The sequence below is a fragment of the Takifugu flavidus genome, chromosome 16 (genome assembly GCF_003711565.1).
Source record: "Takifugu flavidus isolate HTHZ2018 chromosome 16, ASM371156v2, whole genome shotgun sequence".
NCBI classification, from domain to species: Eukaryota; Metazoa; Chordata; class Actinopteri; order Tetraodontiformes; family Tetraodontidae; genus Takifugu; species Takifugu flavidus.
Genome location: NC_079535.1, coordinates 13,525,781 through 13,550,302, shown reverse-complemented (window position 1 = coordinate 13,550,302; position 24,522 = coordinate 13,525,781). Strand labels below are relative to the sequence as shown.

Below are 24,522 nucleotides of genomic sequence, written 5' to 3'. Positions count from 1 at the left end.
GTAAAATTTGTTGGTAACAGCTTTAATTCAAAGATGAAATTTAAGATCTGTTTGTTGTTTTAAGCTTAATTTAAGATCTGCTAAAACAGCCGCAGCCCCCAGTCGAGGCTGAGCACATTAAAACAGGTAAACTGGGTGATAAAGAAAGAAAATGTCTCCATTCAGGCGGCTTGTTTTGATCACTGCCATGCTGTTCTCCTGCCCAGGACATGACTGGTGATCCTCTGGAAGAGGGAAAACAGTTGTTGCTCAGTCAGGATCCAGCAGATCTTTTAGATCCACTTTACCCGACCAAGTCCCACCTTGTTGTAGAGCCGAGCGTTCAGCCGGTACGTGTCGTACTGCGCCCTCCTGCGCTGCTCCTCACGCCGCTTCCTCACCTCAGGAAGGTTGTTATAAATCCTGGTGGAAGGTGGTCAGAAGGATTTTATTATAGTGTTGAGGTTGGTGCAGCTAAACATGGAAATGGAACTCGTTACTGTTTAGATCTCTGGATCATCTCCGTTCTTGGAACAGCCCTCCTGGTGCCTGGAGTCATAAATCCGTGTCAGAAGGCCAGTTTGTTGTTAATGTCCACACGTGGTCCCTCCCGTGTGTGGAGTACCTGCAGGTTTCAGCTGCCGCGGCGCTCCCCCGGGCCTGCTGAGGTGTTCCTCTCTCCGCCTGCTGAACTCCTCCTGCAGCTTCCTCTCCTCCGCCTGCAGAGCCAGACGCTGCAGCCGCTGCCTGGACTGAGAGATGAAATCTGGGCGACGTGCTGCCAAAGCCTCCTGCACCATTCCACAGGAACATTTGCCAGTTTAACATCTTTCTGAAGTCCACCAGCCTCAGTCTTCTGGAGGATCTGCTGAGTGATGCCTGGGGGGGGCATTAAAACCAGACCCACCTGTAAAGACAAGGCAGCAGGGCCAGAAGATGCTGGTTTCAGCCTTGGCTGTGGATCATGACGGCGCCATGAAGTGGGTTTGTTTTCCTCTTCAGGGCCCCGTCTCTGTCTGAGCGGCTCCCTCCATGGCTTGGTTCTGCTGCATGGTTCAAACCAGGACGTGCTGGGCCTCCACATGTCCTCTTGGCAGTTCTCCTTCCTGCCTTCAGCCCTCAGTTCCTCAGCAGGGATGAACCAGGAAACACCTGGAATAAAGCAAAGCACTTCCTGTTAAACAGGTACACAGGCACCACCTGTGCTCACCCGTGTTTCCGCCTTCGTGCCTTGTGAGTCGAACTTGGAGGGACTTTTCTTGCTCTTTCTCCGTTTTTGAGCCTTGGGAGGTTTACTCCACCCTCGTGGTCCTCCTAAGATGGATGAAGAGGAGGAAATGTGTCTGGAGAGTCTGGATTCAGCAGGAGAAGGAAACGTGGTTCCAACATCTCTGGTGTGGCGCCGAGTCCCATCACAGATGAGCTCCAGGTCACCTGAAGAATCAACCATATGAAGCATCATCCATCAGGAATGAGGCCAAATCCAGACGCAGCCGCCCACACTGACCCGCCTGGATGCCTTTGTTGGCCACTTCAACTGTCGTCCTCGCTCTGAGCGTCCTGGAGGGGCCCAGGTGTGAGTGGGAGGGGACGCTGTCGGCGCCGGTGGAGAACGCCGACTCAGCAGACACCTGAAGACCAACGCTGACATGAAAAGGGAGCATCGATGATGCCTCGTAGCTTCTGGAGCCGCGTGTGCCGACTCACTCCAGGTTGGGTTAGAGCTGATGTTTTAAATCTGACCTCCTTTTGTTCATTCCCATCAAATCCCACAGCTACAGCCGGGATGAGCTGCTTGCCCCCCCCGAGGCTGCGGAGCTAAATTCACTCACCGTGGAGTCCTGAGTGAGCCGTGATGCTGCGCTGATGGACAGCTGCTCCTCACTCCTTCCTCCCCGCTGCTCCTCACTCCTTCCTCCCCGCTGCTCCTCACTCCTTCCTCCCCGCTGCTCCTCACTCCTTCCTCCCCGCTGCTCCTCACTCCTTCCTCCCCGCTGCTCCTCACTCCTTCCTCCCCGCTGCTCTCGGCGTTCCCTCTGCTTGTCGATGGTGCTGTAGAGCTTCCTGAGGCTGCAGCTCGTCTTCAGCAGCTGAACTCTGTGGGAGCCAAAGGCTCGGACCAGTCGGGCTGTATCCACGGTGGAGATGGATCCAGATGTTGAGACGGTGTCAGTCTCGTCCCTGTCTGCGGGACAGAGGTGCTGATGGCGAGCGGCTCCGTGGGAGCAGCCGTTTGGGTGCTCCACCCACCGGACCGGACCAGATTCAGCTTCCGTCTTTCTCGCTTCTCCGAGTCTCCGCTGTGTTTCTGCAGCCTCGTCCTCCCTCCCGTCCTCCCTCCTTTGTGCTCCATCTTCAGAACCTCGACTACTTGCTGGAGCTTTACTCCCCCTCGTGTTATGGATCAAACGGGACAAACGCTCCAGCCTCTCCAGCAGCGACGCCTCTCTGTTACTGGTTGGTTGGGAGTCTTCCAGGTGCCAGCGTGAACAGAACCTCTCCCACAGCTGGTCCAGAGTGCTGCTGCTCTGTGTGGGGGGAGGGTTCTGGTCTGGTGACTGAGGGACCACGCTGGGAACCAAGTGATTGCTTGACTTTTCATCGTTCACTTCTTCATGGATGCGCTGGAACCTCTCATGACTAAACTCTGACTGGCCGTAACTGGGGAAGTTCACTGGACTGGTTCCCTGGTCCCTCAACACAGTTGCCGTGGTAACAGGAGAGGACGGAGGCAGAGGTCTGTTCCCATTTGTTTGGGAGGTTGACTCTGCTGATACAGATACAAAGATCAGTGAGAGGGCTGATCAACACTTCGTCATTAACCCATCGTTAAGTCGCTCATCATTTGGATTTTTGCAATTATCCAAACAAGGAAAGAAAATTACGGGGCGTACCGTTTAACGGCCAAAAGTTGGTTCAATAGTGAAGCCGTTTCTCTGACTTTCTTACAGAATGTTTACGGCCACCAGGCGTTACCAGTCATGTGACCAGATTAGCCATTTCCATTCAGCAGAACATTTTAAAACACTTTGTATGTCCAGCTCACCTCTGGGTTCAGCCTCCTGCATTTGGTAGGTGGATGTTTCCAACCTTCTGCTGTAGATTCCCTCTGCGTGCCTGGTTGTGACTCCACGACTTATCTCTGGATCTCCGTATCCAAGGACGTCGCCGCTGAACCGAGGGGGGACGGCATCATCAGAACCTGGTTAGCGTAGAGAAACATGGTATTCAGAGAAAGACAAAGATATAAGATGTGTAGAGGCAAGCAGTCCACAGACTCTCCCTCCAACAGTCCCTGTGGGGGCCCCACCAGGCCTTTGTTCCAACCAGCCCCTGAACATGAATAATTAAGGGTCGGCCTGGTGTAGGTTACAAAAGCCCAGCTGCTCCCCCGGCAGGCTCGGGGGAAACAACGGTCACACTTCAACCAAATAAATTCTGCCATTTTTACTTGGCACAGACAGCAAAGATAAATCCTGGGGACGGAACCCTCCAGAATAGAACGAACCTGGGTGGGAGCTTTCCATGGTGGTGTCAGAAGAGAGGGCAGCTTCTGTTTGAGGGATGTAAAACAGCTCCTCACTGCCACTCGGTTTATAAGGCAGCAGAACCGGAAGCGCTTTAAAGGGAAAACAGGATCATCAGAATAAATACCGGAAGACAACTATTCCATGAGGTGCGCTGTTACCACAGCAACAACCTCCCCAGCTAATTGGAGGCCGACAAGACAAACCTCCTCCAGACTAAACCTACCTGCTTCAGTGGTCTGGGGTGACACCACTTCTCTATGAATGGCAGACGGTAGCCTCGCACCGGTTCTGTACAGGGTGAGGAGACCTTGCTGTCTCATTAGCTCTGTGTTCCTGCACCACTCTAGTGGACTGGACAACCCAACACCTTCATCTGGACTGCTGGCAGAAGAACGACGCATGACAGAAAGCAACTCCTCAGGCCTCATCGCTGGATCAGAGTCTGTATGGGGTGAGGGGATCAGTGGGATCAGCCTGTGACTGCTGGTCCTGGGGGACAGAGCAAGGTGGACATGGGAGACATGGCCTGATGGGGCAGGTGACTCAGGAGGGGATGGAGCTGCCTCCTCTTTAGCTCCACGAGCTGAAACACAACCATACTGGACAGTCGACTCTTCACCATGACCCACAGACTGTGTGTCAGTGTCTGGTTCTCTACTCGAGGCCTTGCTAGGAACGTCTGCTTCTTCCAATTGTCCTCCAAAAGCAACTTGTCTTGTCTGGGTCCCTGGCTGTAACTGGGAGGTTTGGCTTTGGTTTCCCTGGGAGAGGAGACTGCCTGGCTCAAAGGCAGGTGTTGGTTCTGTTTCCCTGTGTTCCTCTGTTGTGGGTGGAAGCTTCTCAGCTGCATCACCATCAACTGCATCTGTGGAGAGTTCAGAAAGGTGGAGCAGCTCTGGTGACGCCGAGGAGGAAGGTGAAGAAGAGCGGCGGCGAGATGCAATCGTGATGGATGCGAAGGCCCGTCGGGGCGTCCTGGTGAGGGTCACGCCTTCTCTGGCAGCAATTTCACGTATTTGAGCCTCCAAATCCAGACAGGAAAGGTTCTGAAGCTGTGGAAGCAGATCTGTCCTGGGACTCAAGGTCTGGGTTTGCTTCGTTCTGGCAGGATCCAGCTCCCTCTGGAGTCTGAAGCTGCACGATGACGTGCTGTCCGTATCGGTGCTTCCCCAACTCTACAACACAAAAACAGAGTGATGACCTGAAACCAGACAACAGACCTGAATATCGGCCGACGTTTAGAACATCACGGCAAACATGTAGATGGTAAAAAGGTCACGGCACGACAACTGCACACCCGTTACCTCCATCCTGAGGTCTTTAATGTCCAGATTGTGGAAGCAAAAAATTAAAACCCAAAGCCTCAATATTTCAAGCTTTTAAATTTGATTTTAGAAATATTAGCTGGCTCAAGTAACTCATTACAACTCAGTGTGTGACATCGATGAGCCCTTTAGCAGTTTACCTTCATGGGGCTCCTCAACAGCAGTTCTTTTTTGATCTCTTCAATCCGTCTTCTGTCTTCTTCATGCAGCTCCAAAGGCTCACAGTGTTGTCCCGACACCTTCAGCTTGATCCATTCTACAACGTAGCAACAGTTGTGGCTGCAGCTGTAAATGATTTGCACTAAAGTCCAAATCAGTGATGATCACCTTAACTTGGCTGTGTGACAGACGCCTACTTTATATCAGCCAAATTGTGGGCAAACATGGCTTTTTCTCCCAAATAAGGTGTTTGTTCTGACCATTAAGATGAATAAGAAGTTGAATTGTTGTACAGGAGATGTTTGTGTGAACGCGTACCTCTGGCTTTCCTCTCCTCCTGGTCGGTGGTGCTGGACGTACTGGACACCACACTGGCTGCAGACTGGCTCCGCAGCAGTTGGGTCACCTTGCGTGCCAGCGAGCTCCCGCTGCTGCCATCACTCACCACTCCCTGATCATCCTCCTCTTTGAGCAGAGGCAGGGCGCCGGGACCCTCCACTGCAGCCTCCTCCTCCTCCTCCTCCTCCTCCTCCTCCTCCGTGTCTGCAGCAGGAGGGAGCTGCTGTGGGCCTGGGCCCGATGGAGCGGTGGGTGCTGGCCCAGGTGGGACGGTGTTGTCTGGGGGGGCAGCGCTGCATCCTTCAGGCTCTGTCCGCTGCACTGACTCTGAGAGCATCAAGGCTGATGCTGCACCTTTAACAACGCTGCTGTTTTCTTGTCCTCTGCATGAAGCTGCAGCTGATGGGTGGTCGGCCACCGGTGATGACCTCACACTCTCTCGCTCAGGGTTTTCTCTCAGTTTTGCTGACGTCAGCATGGAGTCAGATGAAGACCTGGCCCACAGCTGAGAGGACTGGCTTCTGTGGGATGTTCTGGTGGAGGCCACACATGACCCAGCAGATAACACATTCTCTGCTTGTGTCAGGAGGTTCCGTGTCCCCAACATGGGCTCCGAGCGAACAAGAGACGCCTCTGTGAATTCTGTCCTACTGGGCCTAAAGGATGCCTCCGAGTCTCTTCCTTCTGGGGACAGTGAGGCGTCAGAGTCAAACCTGTCTCCCAGCTGGATGGTATTCTGGCTACTCGTTAAGCTGCTGTCCCTTCGTTGTTGCAGGGTCGTCTGCAGCGTGGACGGGTAAGAGTCTTCGTCCAGCGGGGGGGACGACAGCAGGTGATTCTGCCTGTCTGTGTCTGAAGTGGAAGGCTGTGCGATCTGTTCTGGGATGGGTGCACCTGGACCAAGACTGTCCAGGCTGAATGCTATGGAGATACTGGAGTCCACTGACATAACGCTGCACCCAGAAAACTCTCCTTTATTGGGACTGTCACCTTAAAATAAACCAACCAACATCATCTCAACAACAGGAAGAACATTTTAACTGTGATCCAAGCGTCACTAAACTACTGCGGTACCTTCAGAGGGTTGGGTGCTCTTCGATGGGGTTCCAATGGATCCTTTAATTGTACAGAGGTCAGTGGGGGAAAATTCAGGTTCTCTGATTGGGCCTCTTGGTACAAAAGGGGTCAAGATGGTTGAGGGAGACTGGTCAATCCCCAGGTTATGGAGATACAACTGCATGAAAGACAAACACAGAACATTCAACCTAAAGCTCAGCGGATGCCCCAAACTGTAAACTCGGTCCGTTCAGTTGCAGCTGTGTTTGTTCACACTACACACATTTGCATATTTTCAAATAAAAGTAAAAGGTTAAATCCAAATACCGGAATTCGTTCTTCGATGTTGAGCTCTCGAGAGCGCGGCTGAGGCGGTGGCGTCGATGGTTTTGATGTCCAGTATGGGGCGTAGTTATCAACCTCCAGGCTGACCACAGAAGACGTTCCGATGGATGTTCCTATTCTAATCCCACTGCTGTTGCTGTCCTGCGAGAGTGTCACATCGTGACCGAGGCCCCGGAGAGCAGGCAGATGAGCCGTGGTGCTTGGGTCATCTGGCGCCAGGCTCTTGTCATCCTCAGAACAACTCTTGGTGCCCTCACCCTTCCTCCCTGACGCGCGTGTGCTCGGAGATGACTGGGACTGTGATGCAGTGGGCAGCAAACCAGAAGGTCCCTTTGAAGAGCCAGCGTCATCAGCAGCAACGCTGGACACCACGGAAGGAACCGCGGAGGAACTCTCTGCGACACTGTGGTTGGCAGGAACTGACACCAGAGGCTGTGGTAAACTTCTCATGTTCTGACCCAGTAGGCGAGTCAGGCTCTCGGATATTGCACTGTGATCTCTCTTCTTAGGAGAAACGCCAGAAAATGCTTGCAGTGCTAAACTATCCAACAGCGATGTCTTACCAGAAGTCTGGTTTGACCTCCATGCATCTACTTTCTGCATATAGCCGACACTGGGGAGAGACGGCACTTCTGTGGGGGCAACGCTCTCTTGTTCTTCATCCGATTCCATTTTGTGATCGCGCGACTGTGGAGGAATTCCTGCATCAGACTGGGAATAATTCTCTTTACTGGATTCAATGGCAGACAGCTGCTCTGCTTTAGCCTTGACACCAGACTTGGATGGAGCGTTAAAAACGCCTGGAGTGGACTGAGACTGTGGAAGAAACCCCAGGTAAGACCCCTCAATGTCTGTCTGGTTCCCTAATGAGCAGAGGCGCTGGTCTTTGTGGCTTCTTTCCACACCTACTGAGAAGGGCCATCTCCATGAACCTTTACTGGGAACCCTGTGGGGATGACCGGGCCTTCCTCGAGACAGCCCTGTGGGATGTGGGCCAGGCTGAGCAGCTGGTAATGGACCTTGCTCCGCCTCTTTCAGCAGCTGTCTGTGCAGCGCGTCACTACTGTGGTCGGGCCGAGTGCTGCGGGGCCCCGTGGAGATGTTAGAGGCCTCAGGGGTCCCACAGCTAGAATCTCTGTCACTCTGCTGCTGGGGAAGAGAAACGTCACAAGGTGGTTCTAGTGGTGTTTCAGTTGGTGGAATAGCTTCTTTACATGTTTGGGAACTTTTGGGTTCTTCAGAAATGGATGGAATGATATTCCCAGATATGACAGAAGCAGAGGATGTGGTACTACTACTGTCAGTCAGCATGCCAACATCTTTCTGAAGGAGCTTCAGAAGATGCTGGGCAGGAATCTCCTTATTCAGAAAGAAAGCCTCGTCTTCAGCAGCTTCTACCCCAGGGTGGTTTTGGGGGTCAGTTACAGGTTCTGTGTCATCTCTGGGTGGTGCCTCCCTTCTGTCAGCTGTGACAGACAGTGAGGAATGACTGGTTCTCTTTGGTCTGTCATCATTTGATGGTGAGAAACTGTGCTGTGATAAAGAGCAGCAGCTACTTTCATCTTCAGGTCCGAGTGGTGCCTCCAGCAGAGAAAGTACCCCGTGTTCAGAGGCCTGAGGGCTGCAATTGTGAGGTACAAATTTAAAGGTCTCTGATGCCATGGAAATGTCAGGGTACGGCCTTTAAAAAGGGAAACACAGGTACATAAATAAAAATGCTGACTGTTAAAGTCTAGCCAAAATGACCCTTTTTATGTAATGATTTTACCTTAAAGACACAAATTCATTGTCACTTTGTTGGAATAAAGAATATTCCATAAACTGAGGTTCTTCTCCATGGTTTGTGGGTAAAAGGAGACCTGGAGATAAGTTACTGTCCTGGAAGTCTGATAATGGGGAAAATGCAGAAAATTAATCACAGGTACCGAGTACAGAGTTTCAAGACTTAGCTGTGACGCATGCCATCTATCTTAGCCCTCATTCAGTAATAATAATGAACGGTCAGCTACACAACTTGAAATTTAACTCAGAAAACATTAAGACATTAAGCCCACGTGTATCCGGAACACATCTTATACAGCTGGACATCCTATACAAGTCATATGGGGTTTGTGTGTGTATAAAACAGTTACATTTAGCAAAAAACCTGCCTGGTTGCAGAGAGAGAGCCCATGGCTGATGAAGCTCCAAGCTGTGTCTCTCTAGCCGAGCTTCTCTCTGCTCCCCATCAGCACAGCCAGAACTCTGGGGTGGTTGGTACGCTGGTGTCTGGCCAGCAGAATCCGCTGGCCTCTCAGGTAAAGCTGTCTCTACCTGGGAAGACAATCAATCACCATTATTGGTTGCTGGGGCTATTGAAGACAACATTAGGGAGGACAATACTGCTCAATAGCGAGTCTTGCATTCAGAGTTCACCTGACTTCAAGTCCAACTGAATTATTATGTTGGACTTGATAACCGTTCTATTTACAGAATGCATGAGACATTTAATCTTCTGCTATGATGATGTGCCCCTGCAGCTGTACTTTATAAATACTTTCAGCAGCCAACAATGAGTTCACGCAACAACGATCATCATTGTTAGCTAATAACAACAGGTTGTTAGCTCGACATTACTTTGTGGATTACTTTCTTACTACTGCTAAACGCTTGCGGGCACATTAAAGTTGTCCAAAAATGCAGCCTACATAAATTATAGTATTCAATATCGTATAAGCAAGAATGTAGAATGATAAGTTTCAAACCGATAAGATTTAGGTAGTCATGGATACGCAATTGTTAGCTTAGCATCTGGCGTATTATTATTCGGAATCACTTGCGGAGGGACGACAAAAGCGGTACTTTATATACACCCACACACACAATCTTTACCTCTGAAGAACTCATGCTGAAACTTCCATTATAGAAACAAGTCGAGATGCGTTTGACTGCGTTATAACTGTTCCTCCGGAGATGGTTTCCAAGCTGCGTTGCTATGAAATGTTGGCTTAAAACCCGGAAGCTCACGCGGGAGGACGGTGGCGCGAGACATTTGAAATGCGCTGCTAAAGATCGTCTATAACGGAGGATGGACCGCTCCCGTTCATTCAAGAGGACCAAAACATGGTCGGTTTATTTTTCCTGTCTTATAATACAATGTTTATAAATACTATGAATTGCATTGGATTATAGTCATTTATATTAAATCAAGAAGGAAGATAGTTTGAAGTGAACTACCTTCACCAACTTTTACTGTAAAAGTAATTTCACTATTTTTAGGCACCGAGTGTTGTAACATTACCCAATAATCAGGACTAAGTTTAAAAAGTAACACTAGTAACTATTACAGTAATCACCGTAAATGTTGACATTACATTACAGATTAACTGAGGGTTAGTATTCTTAGTTATAATCTATATGACTATTATAGAAGTCTTGGGTTCCTCACATCATGCTTCTGCAGGGTCAGAAGCAACTCAGCGATTTGGATTGAAATGATTCAATCAGGCGTCATCTGGCAGACATCTCTAACTCGTTCCTCGCTAGTGCTGGTTCTGGTTCTGGTGCGGGTGCTGGTTCTTTTGATGCTCTTCTGAAGCTGTCGTCCCTCCTCATGTGCGGTGGTCTAGAACCTTGGGCTGCCGGTGTTGTTTCATTCTACCTAAACGGAACATGCACATGACGAAAGCTACATCTGCATAAGAATTAAGAACAACAAACATTTCTCCGTTCCCGTTTTCATTTGGACCCCAGCAGGTGAAACGCATTTACAATCACCGCTTTCTCCCACGCAGACACTGACAGCCACGAAGCCTGGTTGTTATGACGTCATACCGAGTAAGCGGTCTTGACATTATTAAATCTTTGAGGTGTAAACGCAGATATTATTTTTGGCTTCCGTCTGATCTACAGGTATCGCGCGGCCTTCAGGCATCTGACCCCGCCCCTTTATAATGATTGACAGACACAGCGTCAAATCACAAACTATAAAGACTGGAACGTGCTATTTAATTGGCTGAGCTTGTTTACGTCACAACGGTATAGGTGGTTATCGGCGACCGTAGCGGCCCATCGGCCCTTTAAAGACGGAAAACATTGGCCGATCCAAGCCGACTGCTGCAGGATCGGAACATATTCCATCAAATATAGCGGCGGGACAGCTTTACACACGCAAACTGAGGCCATGCCAAGGAAGAGGAACTCCGTCAAACGTAAGGATCTGCTTGTCTTTACGGTGTATTAACGCCGGCACTTTAGTATACGTTCGTTTGATAAAGTTTTAACTCCGTCCATGTCCCCGGTCGGTTAATAAAAACAGCCGCATCACCGCACTTGTGCCACATTAGACAGTGTTTTAGACTGTCTAATGTGGCACAAGTCTTGATTGAGCTTTTCTGCCCCAGCCAGTGCACCGATTCCAGGAATCCAAGAGGAGCCGAGGGTGCTGCTGCCTTTTGTGAGTATTATTCCGGTAATTAATCATGTCAGACCCAGATCCGGTCTAAAACAGTAAAATGAAGCCTGATCTTCTCCTCTCCTAGGACTCCGTTGTGGAATACATACACAGACGCTCTTTCCTGAACTTCATCACATCTGGATTCTTCGGTAAAACACTCGGACTGAACGTGAACCGCGCAGTTGGCTTCTATCTGGTTTATGTTCTTACGTTCCAGGCCTGGATGAGCCCATCCTGAATACCCATCAAGATTATTATCATTCGTACCCCTACATTTCGCCTCGTAATGGTTTGGAGCCACATCCGAGAATAAGAGAACTGGCTGAGGAGGTACGGACGCTCTTCTTTCATTACATGGAAAATGAAACTGAAAGTAAATCTCCTCCCACTTTTTTTAATAGGAGGCAGATAAACACGCACAGGAACTGATAGAAGAAGAGAAAAGGCATAAAGAAAGAACAGAGAAAAACAGGCGTAAGAAGTTGGTCAGTAATTGCATATTGATTAGCTTTTCGAATGTCTGGATGCATTCTTTATTAGGTTTATGAGAAGCTTCTGTATGTTACAGCGTAAAAAAGAAAAGCGGTTAGAGAAGCAGAACGCAGTTAAAGCACTTTCACCAGTAAGTGTTGTTTTACTCACACTCACACTCACACCTGTAATCTCTCAGATCCTCAAAGCTACCGTTTCTTCTATTTTATGTCATCTCTGGAGGATCATGAAGAGAACTCAGAAAATCACAGAGAAGCTGATTTTATTGAATCAGACGGAGGCACAAACACACCCGTTGACACATCGGCTGAAACACCAAATCCAACCAAAAGTGATGAGAGGAGTGAGGCTAATGAGGAAGAGGAGAGGAGTGAAGCTAATGAGGAAGAGGAGAGGAGTGAAGCTCATGAGGAAGAGGAGAACTCTGTGAGGACACCAGAGGAGGACAATGCTGAGATGAAGGTTTGTGGAGACCTAATTTTAGAGTGTAGGAAGTCAAGAAATATTGCAAAAACAGTTTCCTGAGACTGATTAAAAACGTGTCCCTAAAAGGTTGAATTCAAATGCTCTTTTTTGTCCATCACCTGTCACAATGGTGTGCAGGTGCTTCCCAGGGAGCCAGATTCTGACCCCCAACCAGCAACAGCGGAGGAGCACGAGAAAAGAAGCAGAGACCTCGCTGGTAAACAAGAGTTAAACTCTTCCTCCATCAGATGCCAAACAAACAATGTGACAGTTTTAAAATGGCAAAATTCCTTCCTGCCTCAGGAATGGGGTTCCGTTTGGCTTCGTCTGGTCAGTACGAGCTGGCAGTCAAATTCTTCACAGATGCCATCAGCTACAACCCAAAGGAGTTCAAGTGAGATGGGGTCTTTGTTGAGCCTTGTTTGGAGGGTTAGGGTTCTTCAGAGCTCCCTGAACGCGTGGCCTCCCCTGTTTGGTTTCAGGTTGTTTGGTAACCGTTCCCTGTGTTACGAAAGGCTGCAGCAGTACGAAAATGCTTGCAGAGATGCCGATGTCGCCCTCCTAATAGAGCCCAAATGGATCAAAGGTTTGTTTAGGAAAGGAAAAGCGCTCTGTGGGCTCAAGGTAAAGCACAGCCTTCGTTTGTACCTTTTCATTTGAGCACATTTTCAGAAAAGTTAGTGTTGAAGTTGAGCTTTTCAGACCTTTGGCACAGTCCTGAATCCTCCTTCACTTCTGCAGAGGTATTACGAGGCCTCGCTCGTCTATCGGGAGGTGATGGACCTGGACAGCTCCAGCACGGAAGCCAAACAGGAGCTGAAACGAGCCCAGACTCTGCACCTCACGGTGGGAGTTTCCCTCATACGGGACCTGTCTCGGCGGCCTCGGTTAGAGGAGACGCTTGTGTGCGACTCACTTCCAAGGATAATGTCTTGTTTTATTTCAGGAAATGGGATTCAGTTGGGCAGAGAGTTCAAAGGCCTTAGAAACACACCCAACAATGGAGGAAGCCATAGAATCACTCTTTCATGGAGGTAAGGCTTTCCCAGAGCTGGGAATCTCACACAGCCCACGTAACCGGGGATTTCATCCGTCTTCCTTTAGATGACAGCATAGAAGGTTCAGAGGAAGCGGCCATGCAGGAGGACGATGACAGCAGCGAGAAAGAAGAAGAAGAAGAAGAAGAAGAAAAATGGCTAGTCAAACGATCCAGGCGACACAGGGGGAAGCAGAAGGGAGCGTCTGCCAGTCTGAGCGGCGTCAGGGCGCCGCCGACCCCTCAGGCTGGACGCGCTGGCAAACCGTACGTTGTGGTTTGTGCCATTACAGTTTACTCCAGATTTGTTCAAACCTCTCTGTCCCTCTGTGCTGGTGTGTGAAGGGAACTGTTCTCCGTCTGGGTTGGCGTCCTGGCCCCTTCGGTCACCTACGTGATGCTGATGCAGCTCTTCAGCAGGTGACGTATCTGAGAGCTTCTAACCCCAACCACGGGCGTGTTCCTGCTGCCAGCGTCTTAGTAACGCTGCTCTTTTCTGTCCTGGCCGCTGGTGTCAGAGCCGGGACGGTTTACAGCATCAAGATGCTGCTGGAACACCAGTGTGCCTTTGTCAACTACACCAGAGGAGAAGACTGCCACAGGGCCATTCAGCACCTCGATGTACGCACACGCTCCCATTTCAGCCTGCTGATCAATAAAAGGGAGCATGGTTTCTTTTTTCTAATACAGCTAATGTTGCATTGTTGTGTTAAATCTTTAGGGGATGATTCTGGAGGGGGCTCCCCTGTCGGTCCGATATCCCAGCCCGTCGCTCTGCACGGATCCCTGGTAAGAACCCGATGGGTGTTTGTTCTGGCTACAGGTCACAGGGAGGTTCATGGAGCCGTAACATGCTCAACATACAGGAATCCATGTTTTCTGTTGCAGCCGATCCAAAGAGTGCTTTTTCTGGCGAACCATGGGCTGCACGAGGCCAGACTGCATCTACAAGCACGACCCAAATCACAGGGGCATCGACAGGCACAAGTTCACCACAGGACTGGGAAACTTTCACACCTAATTTCTCTTTTGGAATATTTGCCATCCATTGGGATACAGAGGGAGCAGGAGCTCATCTTAATGTCATACATTTACTGTCACGCTTGTTTTTTTTGTTCTTGATTTTATGCTCATTGATTTGACTCGTCTAATGTTTAATCAGATTTCGTTACTGCTGATTATCATCCGCCACTAGGTGGCAGCATCACCTTTAACTGTGCTGCTTCTGTGGCGACGCCTGGCTAACGTGCACCTAAAGTGCTGGAAAACTTGGGTTTGCTTCAGTAATCTCAGCACATCCTCCAGTGATTGTTTTTTCTTTTTCATCAGGGGCATTAAAAATGTTGGGTTTTTTTTGTTGACAGAGCTGTGCAGGTTAAAACATAAAGACTGGAGAAGGAAAAATAAAACCAGCATTGTTCAAAGCTAAGACACCTTGGACGCTGAAATATTCAAAGGTCAGCAGGGAAGCAGGCCTAATGTAGAGACCTGTGAGATAGTTACTGTCCTACCACCAAAACAAATGCAGATTACTCCCGGCAGCAGCTGCGTGTCCGGTTACAATGTCCTTGAGTGAGAAGAGTCCCTGAAAAGTCTGAGATTTTGTCTCAAGCGAGCCGAAAACACTCCTCTTCAGTCTTCTCGACCGTGGTTAACGTGGGAGCAGATTTGTGTCGATCCTCCTGCGTCAAAGACCAGCAGGGTTTGTGATCTGGATTACAAAGACCTTCCCAGAGAGCAGAATAATTAGCTAAAAATGACAAAAGCCGGAAGCCACGAAGCCTTTGGACCTCACAGACAACAGCGGTTCCTTGTGGGCATTAATTGGCCGATGGTGGCATACCTCCCAAAGCCCTTTGATCTGCCTGAGATACGAGGGCCTGGATGGCCTGTAATACTAATAACATGAACTCTGGTTGAACTCACGAGCACACGGGGTTGATACATTACCAAAATGAGTCCATATTTAATCTCACCGGGCCACTTGGCTTTGCTTCTCAGATAAAGACTGATAACAGCTCAGAGCAGCTGGGATCTTCATCCTGCTGCTCCAGGCCCAGATGAGGTCAGCTCTCGCTCCACTAAAGCAAAAAGCAGCACGATGAGGCGCATCTTGTTAAAAAGTGGCATATCTGGCAATGGATGCCTCCCCCTCCCCCAACAGGATCAAAACAGGGACAATTTGACAATGCAGAAATAAATAAAACTCATGGAAAAGGTTGAAAGGTTCTCCGTACGTTCTGACCTCTCCAGCACAAAATAATCTATTGCAGCATTGCAGACGGAGAGTGCACAGCTGCTGCACGCTGCTGCACGCTGCTGCACAGCTGCTGCACGCCGCGGCCGCGGCGGCGGCATCAGTGGTGTCAGCTGATTGAAAGCTTTGCTGCAGCTCACAGGCCTCTGCTCAAACTCCATAACCTTCCCAGCGGGATCGCCGCTGTTTGTTTGCACTTCAAACATAGCAGAGTGTGTGTGTGTGTGTGGGGGGGGGGGGGGGGGGGGGCTTGATCATGAACATGTTTAAGGCTCCATAAAGCTGATACAAACCCTGATATTTTAATGACGGTGTTGTGTTGATTTGATCTGGAGATGGTTTGCTGGTGAACTCAGAGTTTAGAGACGCCGTCCATCAGCCCGACCTGTGACCCTGCCGCCCGTCCTGCCGCCCGTCCTGCCGCCCGTCCTGCCGCCCGTCCTGCCGCCCGTCCTGCCGCCGTTGCTGGTTGCCTTTTTTGCTCTGTGAAATAAATACAGTTAGTTGTCACAATGAGAAATTGACCTTCTCTTTAATTAAGGCCGAGTCTCCACAACCCGCAGCACAAAAACACTTGGACGGATCTGCTGCTTTCATGTCCCTCATTTGCATTGTTGACGCAGGGAAGATAAAAGAATCTTTGGTCTGTTGTCTGTGCTAAAGGTGAGCGTAGCGTCTGCTAGCCTGCAGTTCTGGCCAGAGGAATGACGTCCAGGTAACGAGATCATTCAACCATCACCTCACATTTTATACTAGTTTTGTTGTTCCAGCAACTGAGCAAATGTTGTTTCAGGGAACTGTTTTTAACTGTAGGTTGATTTACAGACTTGCAGGTTTCTAAAAAACGAGCAGATTTATCAGAATACTGTAACCCTCGTGTACTGTTGCTCAGCTGTATGACAAATAGCAGTTTAAAGGTTCGATCCCTCCTCTCCTTCATCTGAGAGCGACTTCAGCGCAGCTTCTTCGGTGCATGAAGCCCAACATGGCTCAACATGTCCCCCTCATACTATTAACACGGCTTAATAGGGCCAGAAAGTATGAGCCCCGTGTGTGTTGGAAATCATTCAACCCTTCCATGTTGGGTTGTATTTCACTTGGCTATCGACCTACAGATCTGGAGGTAACATGTTCAGCGGCGTGAAAAATGTCACGGCCTGTAAATCGCCGCATTGTTGCCTCCGGGAGTTCAGCGTCCAGTAATTGATGGCCGTTTCCACCCACCACCTTTCCTCGCTGCTGTAAATTCACAACTCTGTTGCTCCATTTTAAGTCACTTCTGACAAAAGCGGCAGCGTAACAACCAACCAAATAATGTGATTTATAGCAGGAAACACTGTTCAATTTGGCCCTGCAGCTTTAACCATACGTGCTTCCTGTCCATACCAAGCCTGCTTCCTTTTATATAGATAATGCTGAGCTGTGTGCCACCTAAAGCCTTATTTTAAATGATTAATGCTGCATGAGGAACAAACTTTCTTCGAGCCTGGACCAGCCAGATTTATGGCTCCAGCTCCAGAAGAGGCTTCATTGTTTGAATGTCCCCGTGTGTGTGTGTGTGTGTGTGTGTGTGAGGCAAACCTGCTGTTTGCTGTGTCATATCTAACACTCACATCAGAGGCCGTTTATCTCTGCTCTCAGAGGTTATGTAGCAACGTGGATGTCTGAGACGATTTAAGACGTTCTCCTGCTCGCCCGCGTGCTTTCGGCGTTGAGAAGGCTGCAGAGCGTCCATCCATCCCTCCCTCAGTAATGATCCTCCCGGGGGCCCAGGAGCACCGAGTGAAGACGCCCTCGTACCAGAGCGATTCATTACCTCGGAAATGTGAGCTTTTGTTCTGTTTTCAGAGGAGCCCCATTAATCTTGGACTGCCTCCTGGCATGCAGACCAGGTACAGCTTTGGTAATTACAGTTAATCATCACTCAGACGTGAGCACATGGACTCTGGGCTCCTCGGTGGTTTCCAGCCCTGCACCAGCACCTCAGCATCCCAGCAACACCTCAGCTCTCCCATTTCTGACTAGAAACTTTGGTGAATTTGTTCAGGAAGACTTGCCTGCACTTTAGTGGAACCTACTGGAATAGAACCCCCTCCCCCCACGCACACACACACACACACACACACACACACACACACTGAAGCCTTCTGCTCACCTGCCGTTTATGCTCGTGATTAATGGGCGAGTTAGTCGATGGGTAATTTCCAGGGGCAACAAGCAGAAAGAGCCCATCTGTATGATCCTCCAGCAGCAGGACGGGAGGTGACGGATGTCTTCATCACCACTGGTTTCACTGGTAAAAAGCTGCCGCCAGTTTCCATTAAATACAGCACAGCAGATGTTAATTAAGCTAATTATGTCTCACTGCTGCACATTTGCTGAAATTGTAGAAGTATATTGGGTCTACTGGCACTAGATCTAGCCGTCACCCTTTGCTGTGATAGTTGCTGCACTGAAACAGGGGGTCTGGACAACACGCCCATCATCTTCTTGTTCCCAACCAGTCGTCTTGTCACCGTTTTTACAACAAACCCTTCGACCGTGTGGTTTCCCAGGCGCTCGTCCATTCAGGATTAAAACAACACCATCATCAGGGGAAACTCAAGACTTTTGATGGGCTGGCTGTTAAACATTCCTCTGGAAAAAGAAAGCTCTGTGGGTACTGATTAACATTTGAGATATGAGCAGAGGCAAAAACAAAGCTCTTTTATTAGCAAAAGAAGCCCCGAGAGGTTTGTTGTTTGTAATTTGCATGCAGATAAACTCTGTGTTTAAAGACGGGGCAGCAAATGAGTCTGCTTGACCTCCTTCACAGGGAACAAAGGCGAAATCAAACAAGGCCGTTTGCTCTGCTTGATAAAACCAGACTGTAAGGCTGAAGAATGTGGGCACACATCTGGGCCCGGTTTCACACCTGTGTTAAAGAATCGGGATTGTTGTCAGAGCGCAGATTCGGTGAGGCGTGCACGGAGGGAAGAACAGGAAATTCCTGAAAACCAAGTCTGATTTGAGTCATCAGACTTTTTTTTTTTTTTTTTTTTAAAGAAATCAACAGGCCAGGCAGGGTGAAGAGCTCGGTAAAACCCGGGTTCTGGGTTACCCAACGAAGCAGCGGACAGGGAACCGATCTGGGCTGGAAATGTGCCGGAAGTGTCAGAGAGAGGCTGAACAAACCCAGCAGGGAGCAGCAGCAGATTGAAAGAAAGAAGTGCACGGCACAGCTGATGTTAGCCGCGCTGCTCTGGGCTATATGTTCCTTCCGTACGTAAAAGCCAACAATAACCATCTGCTCTGGAACCTTTGAGTGGGGCCGACGTGGGACCACAGGGGATCCCTGGAAAACCTCCGTGTACACGGAATGACGGCAATGAGGTGACACGTTAGGGCGATGTTGAAAATACAGCATCAGTAGAGGAAACAGACCTCAGTTTGGTTGGTTTTTCCCTCAGACGCCCCCTGGTGGTCGGTCCATCTCACGTAGGACTGCGATGTTTAGATGTTTTGGTGGTTTAGTCTAAGAAATTGTGGCCGTGAGCCACAGGTTTATTATTTAGATCTGATCATGTCACGTAGGAACGAGACCCAGCGTGCTCCGCTCAGCGAGGCCTCGCTGTTTGCTTTTACCTTTGTGTTGTGCTCACTGCTGCCACCTTAACCACAGGACACCTGTCCCGTTGTGCACACACACGCACACGCACGTGCACACGCACGCACGCACACACACACACACACACACACACACACACAGATCTCCAGGGATTTCTGCCCAGTCATTTGGCACCATTTTTGATGTCGAATGAAAAAAGACAAAATGAGAGAGCGAGCAGGGAGCACAGAGAGAGAGAGAGAGAGCAATCTAGGCTTTGCACTCCAGTGAAAGACACTCTTTGTTGAGCGCTCCTCTGCAACACCCCACCCCACCAAAGCCACCGGCCCTCCCTCCTTATTCACCCGCCCTCCCTCCCCTCTGCCCGGGTGGATTTTTCATTAAATGCTATCAGAAATGTGACTGCTCCTATTCATGGGCAGATGGAGGACCGGTTGTGTGGCTGGAGTCCAAAAGCTTCAGTGGAGAATGACAGGAATCTGTGCAGTAGGTGAGGGTCCCTGCGGGTGCAGGAGGGGGAAAGAATCCCATTAAACTTGTGTTCCTGGTTCGGGATACGGCCGATACCGTCGTGTCATCTTAGTGGGCAGAGAAGAGAAAAAGTTTCCCACAAAGGCTCCTTGAAGAGTGAAGAGCACTCTGCCGAAACAAAACAACACGTGGTGCCAGAGCTTGATCAGACAAACAAGGTGAGCAGATCATCGTTGTTCATTTCCCTCCAAAGGGAAGCGATGAACCTCCGGTATTGTTGCAGAGTGCTCGATTATGTCACAGCACAATAGGAGGCAGCGGGCTGGAAGAAAACACAAACAATGATTTCCGCAACAGCAATTTAATCCTCTGGCGTTAAAACCTGACACAAAGTGCACAAAGGAGAGGGGCCTGGCATGAATAAACCCCACCAATCTGAAGATTAAGCAGGAAAAAATGGTGGCTCCTTTGTGTAAAAGGCTCCTTTATCTGCTTTTGAAGTCTGTGAGACCTGCCAGCCTTCCTCAGCCTCTCTTTGTAACCGGCCCCCATGTCCCACAGCAAAACACCACCTCACTTTTATCTGCCCGTCATCTTAGTGGGCAATTAATGCCATTCAGGTCTGCGCGGGGAGAGGGCGAAGATGGTGGGAAGGCTCGTCTTCTTGTTGAAGCATGAACCTGACAGCAGTTTAGCGCAGCCTAATTCTGCACCTTTAGGACAAGTGGCATCTCTTATCTGATGAAACCGTGCTGCTCTGCTCTGCGCTGCTCTGCTCTGCTCTGCTCTCCCATTATTATTTATATTTGATTGGGCTTCTGTTTACAGGCAGACAGCGTGGAAACCAGCCAGCCTGCTGCTTAATGAATATTTCACTGCCTCCACACAATAAGCCTCCCTTGATAGTCGGGCGAATAACGTCCCGCTCTGCTCCGCTTCTGCCGCGCAATAAGTCCAACACACACTTGACAAAGGAGCATGTGGGGAGAAGCCCCTGGTTTTATCAGTGACCTTTCCGCTTTCTGCTGCACTTCCTGTACTCTGGGGACTCCCGCTGCTTCTGCCGAGGCCAGAGGCAGGGGAAATAAAGTCTCCATTTGCATTACGTAATTTCATGCATTATTCAGAGCTTCGGAGAATCATTTCACCTCGACAACTCCTCAGAGGGCAGTGAGGAGATAACTGCTCCTGACAGCAGCGGCTCATGAAATGCAGAGTGACTTAACCACCCAATCTGCAGATATTATCCCGGCTTGAATAAGAAACGGAGGCGCTCTCACCGATGCGCTGCGACGCGCGTGCACGCTGGCTGGCGTTGTTGCCTTCGCCGTCTCCGAGGGGAACGGGTGATATAAGACGTCTGTTATGTGAGCGGCCGTCAAAAACAGCCCAGCTAATGTTTAGAGATCAGGCTCTGCTAGCTGGAGATGTTCTGCTCACAGTTAGAACTGTGGTGATGATCAAGACGTGTGAAAACACGTGGAGACGGCATCATCCTCCTCATCATCCTCCTCATCATCCTCCTCATCCTCCTCCTCATCATCCTCCTCATCCTCATCATCATCATCCTCCTCATCATCGTCCTCATCATCATCCTCATCGTGGCTTTAACGGGCATTAGAGGTAGAACCTGCAGCAGCGAGAGCAGACGGCCAATTAGAGCAATCAAACAGCCGCTGTAGCACCTCCGCTGCATAGCAGCGCTGCTCACAGCAACTGGACGCTTCCTTTATTGTCCACGTTCACAACAGAGGAGCCTGAAAGCTCCGATGGTCGTGCGTTTGTTATCGGGGCGAGCAAACACGGCTCAGCGAGGCTGCAGAGAAGAAAGCACTCGCCTTCTACTCATAGACAATGGAGTGTGTTTCATTAAGCCAGATAATGGTGTGTGCATTTCATTACCATAGATAACTAGGAATATTTAGATGAGGGATGAGGTGCTCATAAAGCGCCAGTTGGTCGCCATGGTAACCAGGATCTTGGCAAACAAAAGAGTCAGGGAGAAATGTTTGCAAGGGGTTGGAAAGAAAAGGGAGGACAGAGAAGAACAGAAGGAAGGAGGTAGGTGGAGCTGGTCCCAGACCACAGCGGCCACACTGATCGCTGGGGTTCTTCCAGGATCCACTCAGGTGACGGCGGCGATCCCGCTCACCGCCCCCTCCCACCCAGACCAGCATCATCAATGCCAGTGTAACCACAGGCCAAATAATAAAGGCAATCACCCAAATGTGGTCAACATGCAGCATGAAACGCTAGCCTGCATGGCGCTGCGCTCCTGTGACCCCGACACCCCCACGTGCCCTCACCGCCACTCAAATCTGGTCCGATTTTCAAATGAAGACGCTTTCTGACAGCGAGGAGCGCCTCTGATGCAACCACGGCCCTGGCTTTGGGAAAGGATTCTCATTCTTCAACAAAAAGCAGGACGGGTTAAATTACGGAGGAGGATGCTAAAGAAATGGAAAATCTTTGGCAGCAGGGAACATCGAGCCCTGGGCCACAAAGGAGTCATTATGACTGCGGATGGGAATAAAAGGGCTGCAGAGAATCACAGCCCAGCTGATTTGACATTCCCCACGCAGTAGCCTTGTTAGCTGTGTTAGCATAGCTTTGCCTGTCGACCCAACAGCACCGTCGAGCCTCGTTCAGTCTTGTCAGCGTGCATTAGTAATCTGTACATTTGCCTCATTATTAATTAGGATAAAGCTTTCTCTGGACAAATCTGCGCAAAGACAATTAACAAAATATAAATATCTCGCCCCAGCGGCCACTGACGGTATTGTAGGTTTGCCCCCCCCCCCCCGGCCCGAGTACAGTTCTTAGAATCTGTGCGTGTTAAACGCATTATTGAAGGTTCTGCTGACACTTTACCTTTATAATTACAGCAACAGCTGAGACAGAATTTTAGAGGCCGTCAGGAGTTCAGTCAGGAGGTGAAAGCAGAGTCCACAGACAGCCTGGTTCTGGTCCACCCTCCCTCAAAGGAATGTGGCGCTGCGGGGAGACTTTTGATTGAAAGGGAATAAAATGAACACACACACAAATATCACTTTTAAATAATAAAGTGCTGACACACGAGTCAACATCGGGACTAAAGTGACGTAATCTGAGAAACTGAACCTTTGATTTTATATAAATGGGAAATTCTGAAAAGCTCTCAGACCAGAGACAATCTAGTGACAGTGGGGGCACTATGGATTCCTCTGGTGATCGCACACCAGCACGTGTGTGTGTGTGTGTGTGTGTGTGAGGAACCAGACCCCAGGCCTGGCCCGCAGTAATAGGATCAGGCTGTTTGGGACCGGCAGGCTGAGCCTCTCAGGGTGGCCCATCTGGCCAACGCCCAGGCCGCGGCGCCAGCCACCAGCTCGGCTGTGCGGGGACGCATCTGCGGTCCTGTGTGGTGTATCAAGTGTTACAGGCCTGTACCGGTGGGCACATGAGTCCACTGTGTGTGTTCTGCAGATGGGATGGCGGGTCATTAGAGGCTGGGAGTGCTTTAACCCACCTGAGACGTGCAGATGTTCGTCTGCAGCTGCGCCGAGTGAGCAGGATCTGGTGATGCTGCCCCACGGAGACGGATTCCAGAGAGCCACAGATCCCTGGAGGTGAGCTCCATACACGGCCATTGAAGGTAAACGTGTAATATTTCTATATCTCCGTCATGGCTCTAACGACAAGATCAGATGTGATTTGAAATGCAAACACTGGGAGACACGAGTAACGAGGAGGTAACGAGGAGGTAACGAGGAGGTACCGGTTCACTAACGAAGGAAGATTCTCCTCCTGACTTGAATCAATGGCATCAAAAAATACAGCAAAGAGCTTTAATGCTCCGCTCAGCCGGAATATCCACATCAAACATTCCGTCAGTCGGGACGGGAACAGCCGCTGCCACCATTGTGTAAACACAAGGCTCAACACACACATCACCATCGGCGTGTGTGTGTGTGTTCTGCAACAGTCTGAACAAGGTTCCATCCCATCATGTGAGGAATGTATGTTGCCGCTATGGCTCCCGGGTGCAGCATTTCCTTGTAATTCAGTTTCAGGAAGCTGGATGGGAGCGAACGCAGACATGACAGCAGCTGCATAGCTGAGAGACGGTAAGAGAGAAGTGAGCAGCAGCTAATACGAGGCCACGCATCTGCCTGGAGACCTAACGGGAGGTCCGTGAGGTAGAAGTGTGTTGGGTCGGCTGCGCATTAGCCACGCAGCAGACGCCAGTCGGTGAGCATTTGAGAAGGAAGAAAGGAGATTATGATGGAGCGGCTCCATTGGAAGCATCTGTCAGATCCTCACTGGCGAGATGAGGGGAGAACGGCAGCAACACGCTCCTGCTGGAAGTCTTCAGTCCCACCTTTGCTGCTCAGAGGCGCCCAGGAACAAACACGCTAGCACAAAGCACCCCAGCTAAAGTCCAGCAGGGACGTTAGCAAGCAGCTAAATCAAGACACACAGTGAAGCACTGAGCTCCCAGGAGCCTGAAGAGTGTGTGACAGGGGCAGCAGCCCTCATTTATCGGAGCAGTTTCTTCTGTTTCCTGGTAGCTTGTTGTTCATTCACGTGGAAGATCTGGTTAACCATTAAGGCTGCGCCTCTACGGAAGGTTTCACGTTCCACTGAATTTGCAGCTTAGATAATGTACGACACGGAGAACAAGGCCTCACAAGGGGACGGTGGAAGATCATTTCAAGGATTACTACCAGCCCTCCGACCTTTCCAGCACTGCGCTACAACCCATTAAGCTGCATATATTTCAGACCCGGCCGGTCACGGAGGCCGTTAAAGGAAGCCTTGGCACCGCGCGCGTTAGCAACAAGCTCTAAACGTAACGCGGCCATCAGCGTTCTCTAGTAGAGGTTGTTTCCACTGGGAGAGGAGCAGACTTCAAACGGCCGGCGCTCCGCTCGCCTGGCTGCACACTTTAAAAGCTGGACGTGGCGTGCGGGACAAAGGCCGGCCTCCCCAGCATTGTGCTAACCAGGGCCGCTGGAATTTTCCCTGCATCATTAAAAAGGGATTG

The 24,522-nt window shown here is 50.0% G+C and overlaps 2 protein-coding genes across 4 annotated transcripts; one reads left to right on the top strand and one right to left on the bottom strand.

Moving 5' to 3' along the window:
• Nucleotides 1–8: 8 nt before the first annotated feature.
• On the bottom strand, nucleotides 9–15,901 carry alms1 (ALMS1 centrosome and basal body associated protein). Of its 3 annotated transcripts, none has more exons than XM_057012027.1 (19): nucleotides 15,712–15,901; nucleotides 8,884–9,046; nucleotides 8,502–8,619; nucleotides 6,716–8,414; nucleotides 6,407–6,566; nucleotides 5,312–6,322; nucleotides 4,975–5,090; nucleotides 3,733–4,684; nucleotides 3,488–3,598; nucleotides 3,026–3,181; nucleotides 2,004–2,749; nucleotides 1,812–1,883; nucleotides 1,487–1,610; nucleotides 1,210–1,413; nucleotides 887–1,131; nucleotides 605–770; nucleotides 480–528; nucleotides 303–402; nucleotides 9–224 (listed from the first exon to the last, which is right to left on the bottom strand). In XM_057012027.1, the coding sequence occupies exons 3-19, from the start codon at nucleotides 8,549–8,551 to the stop codon at nucleotides 180–182; spliced, it is 6,006 nt and encodes a 2,001-aa protein (XP_056868007.1). In that variant the 5' UTR covers nucleotides 8,552–8,619; nucleotides 8,884–9,046; nucleotides 15,712–15,901; the 3' UTR covers nucleotides 9–179. The 3 variants fall into 3 exon arrangements, with proteins under 3 accessions (XP_056868007.1, XP_056868006.1, XP_056868005.1); XM_057012026.1 differs by lacking the exon at nucleotides 15,712–15,901 and adding an exon at nucleotides 10,161–10,539; XM_057012025.1 differs by lacking the exon at nucleotides 15,712–15,901 and adding an exon at nucleotides 9,605–10,114.
• Nucleotides 10,748–14,590, top strand: LOC130513318 (cilia- and flagella-associated protein 251-like). The gene is made up of 17 exons (XM_057012075.1): nucleotides 10,748–10,923; nucleotides 11,116–11,168; nucleotides 11,254–11,317; nucleotides 11,386–11,498; nucleotides 11,570–11,653; nucleotides 11,737–11,790; nucleotides 11,883–12,122; nucleotides 12,264–12,342; nucleotides 12,429–12,519; nucleotides 12,608–12,749; nucleotides 12,867–12,971; nucleotides 13,072–13,159; nucleotides 13,230–13,428; nucleotides 13,507–13,581; nucleotides 13,680–13,782; nucleotides 13,883–13,950; nucleotides 14,050–14,590. The coding sequence occupies exons 1-17, from the start codon at nucleotides 10,896–10,898 to the stop codon at nucleotides 14,180–14,182; spliced, it is 1,719 nt and encodes a 572-aa protein (XP_056868055.1). The 5' UTR covers nucleotides 10,748–10,895; the 3' UTR covers nucleotides 14,183–14,590.
• Nucleotides 15,902–24,522: the final 8,621 nt, after the last annotated feature.

Excerpts from the sequence above, each read along its gene's own strand:
- LOC130513318 (XM_057012075.1), top strand. The coding sequence starts at position 10,896 with ATGCCAAGGAAGAGGAACTCCGTCAAAC. Across the intron at positions 11,654-11,736 it reads AAAACAGGCGTAAGAAGTTG|CGTAAAAAAGAAAAGCGGTT; the intron begins GTCAGTAATTGC and ends TGTATGTTACAG. Across the intron at positions 13,951-14,049 it reads TCGCTCTGCACGGATCCCTG|CCGATCCAAAGAGTGCTTTT; the intron begins GTAAGAACCCGA and ends TTTCTGTTGCAG.
- alms1 (XM_057012025.1), bottom strand. Across the intron at positions 8,415-8,501 it reads AATGAATTTGTGTCTTTAAG|GCCGTACCCTGACATTTCCA; the intron begins GTAAAATCATTA and ends CCCTTTTTAAAG. Across the intron at positions 4,685-4,974 it reads TGTTGAGGAGCCCCATGAAG|AGTTGGGGAAGCACCGATAC; the intron begins GTAAACTGCTAA and ends TTTGTGTTGTAG.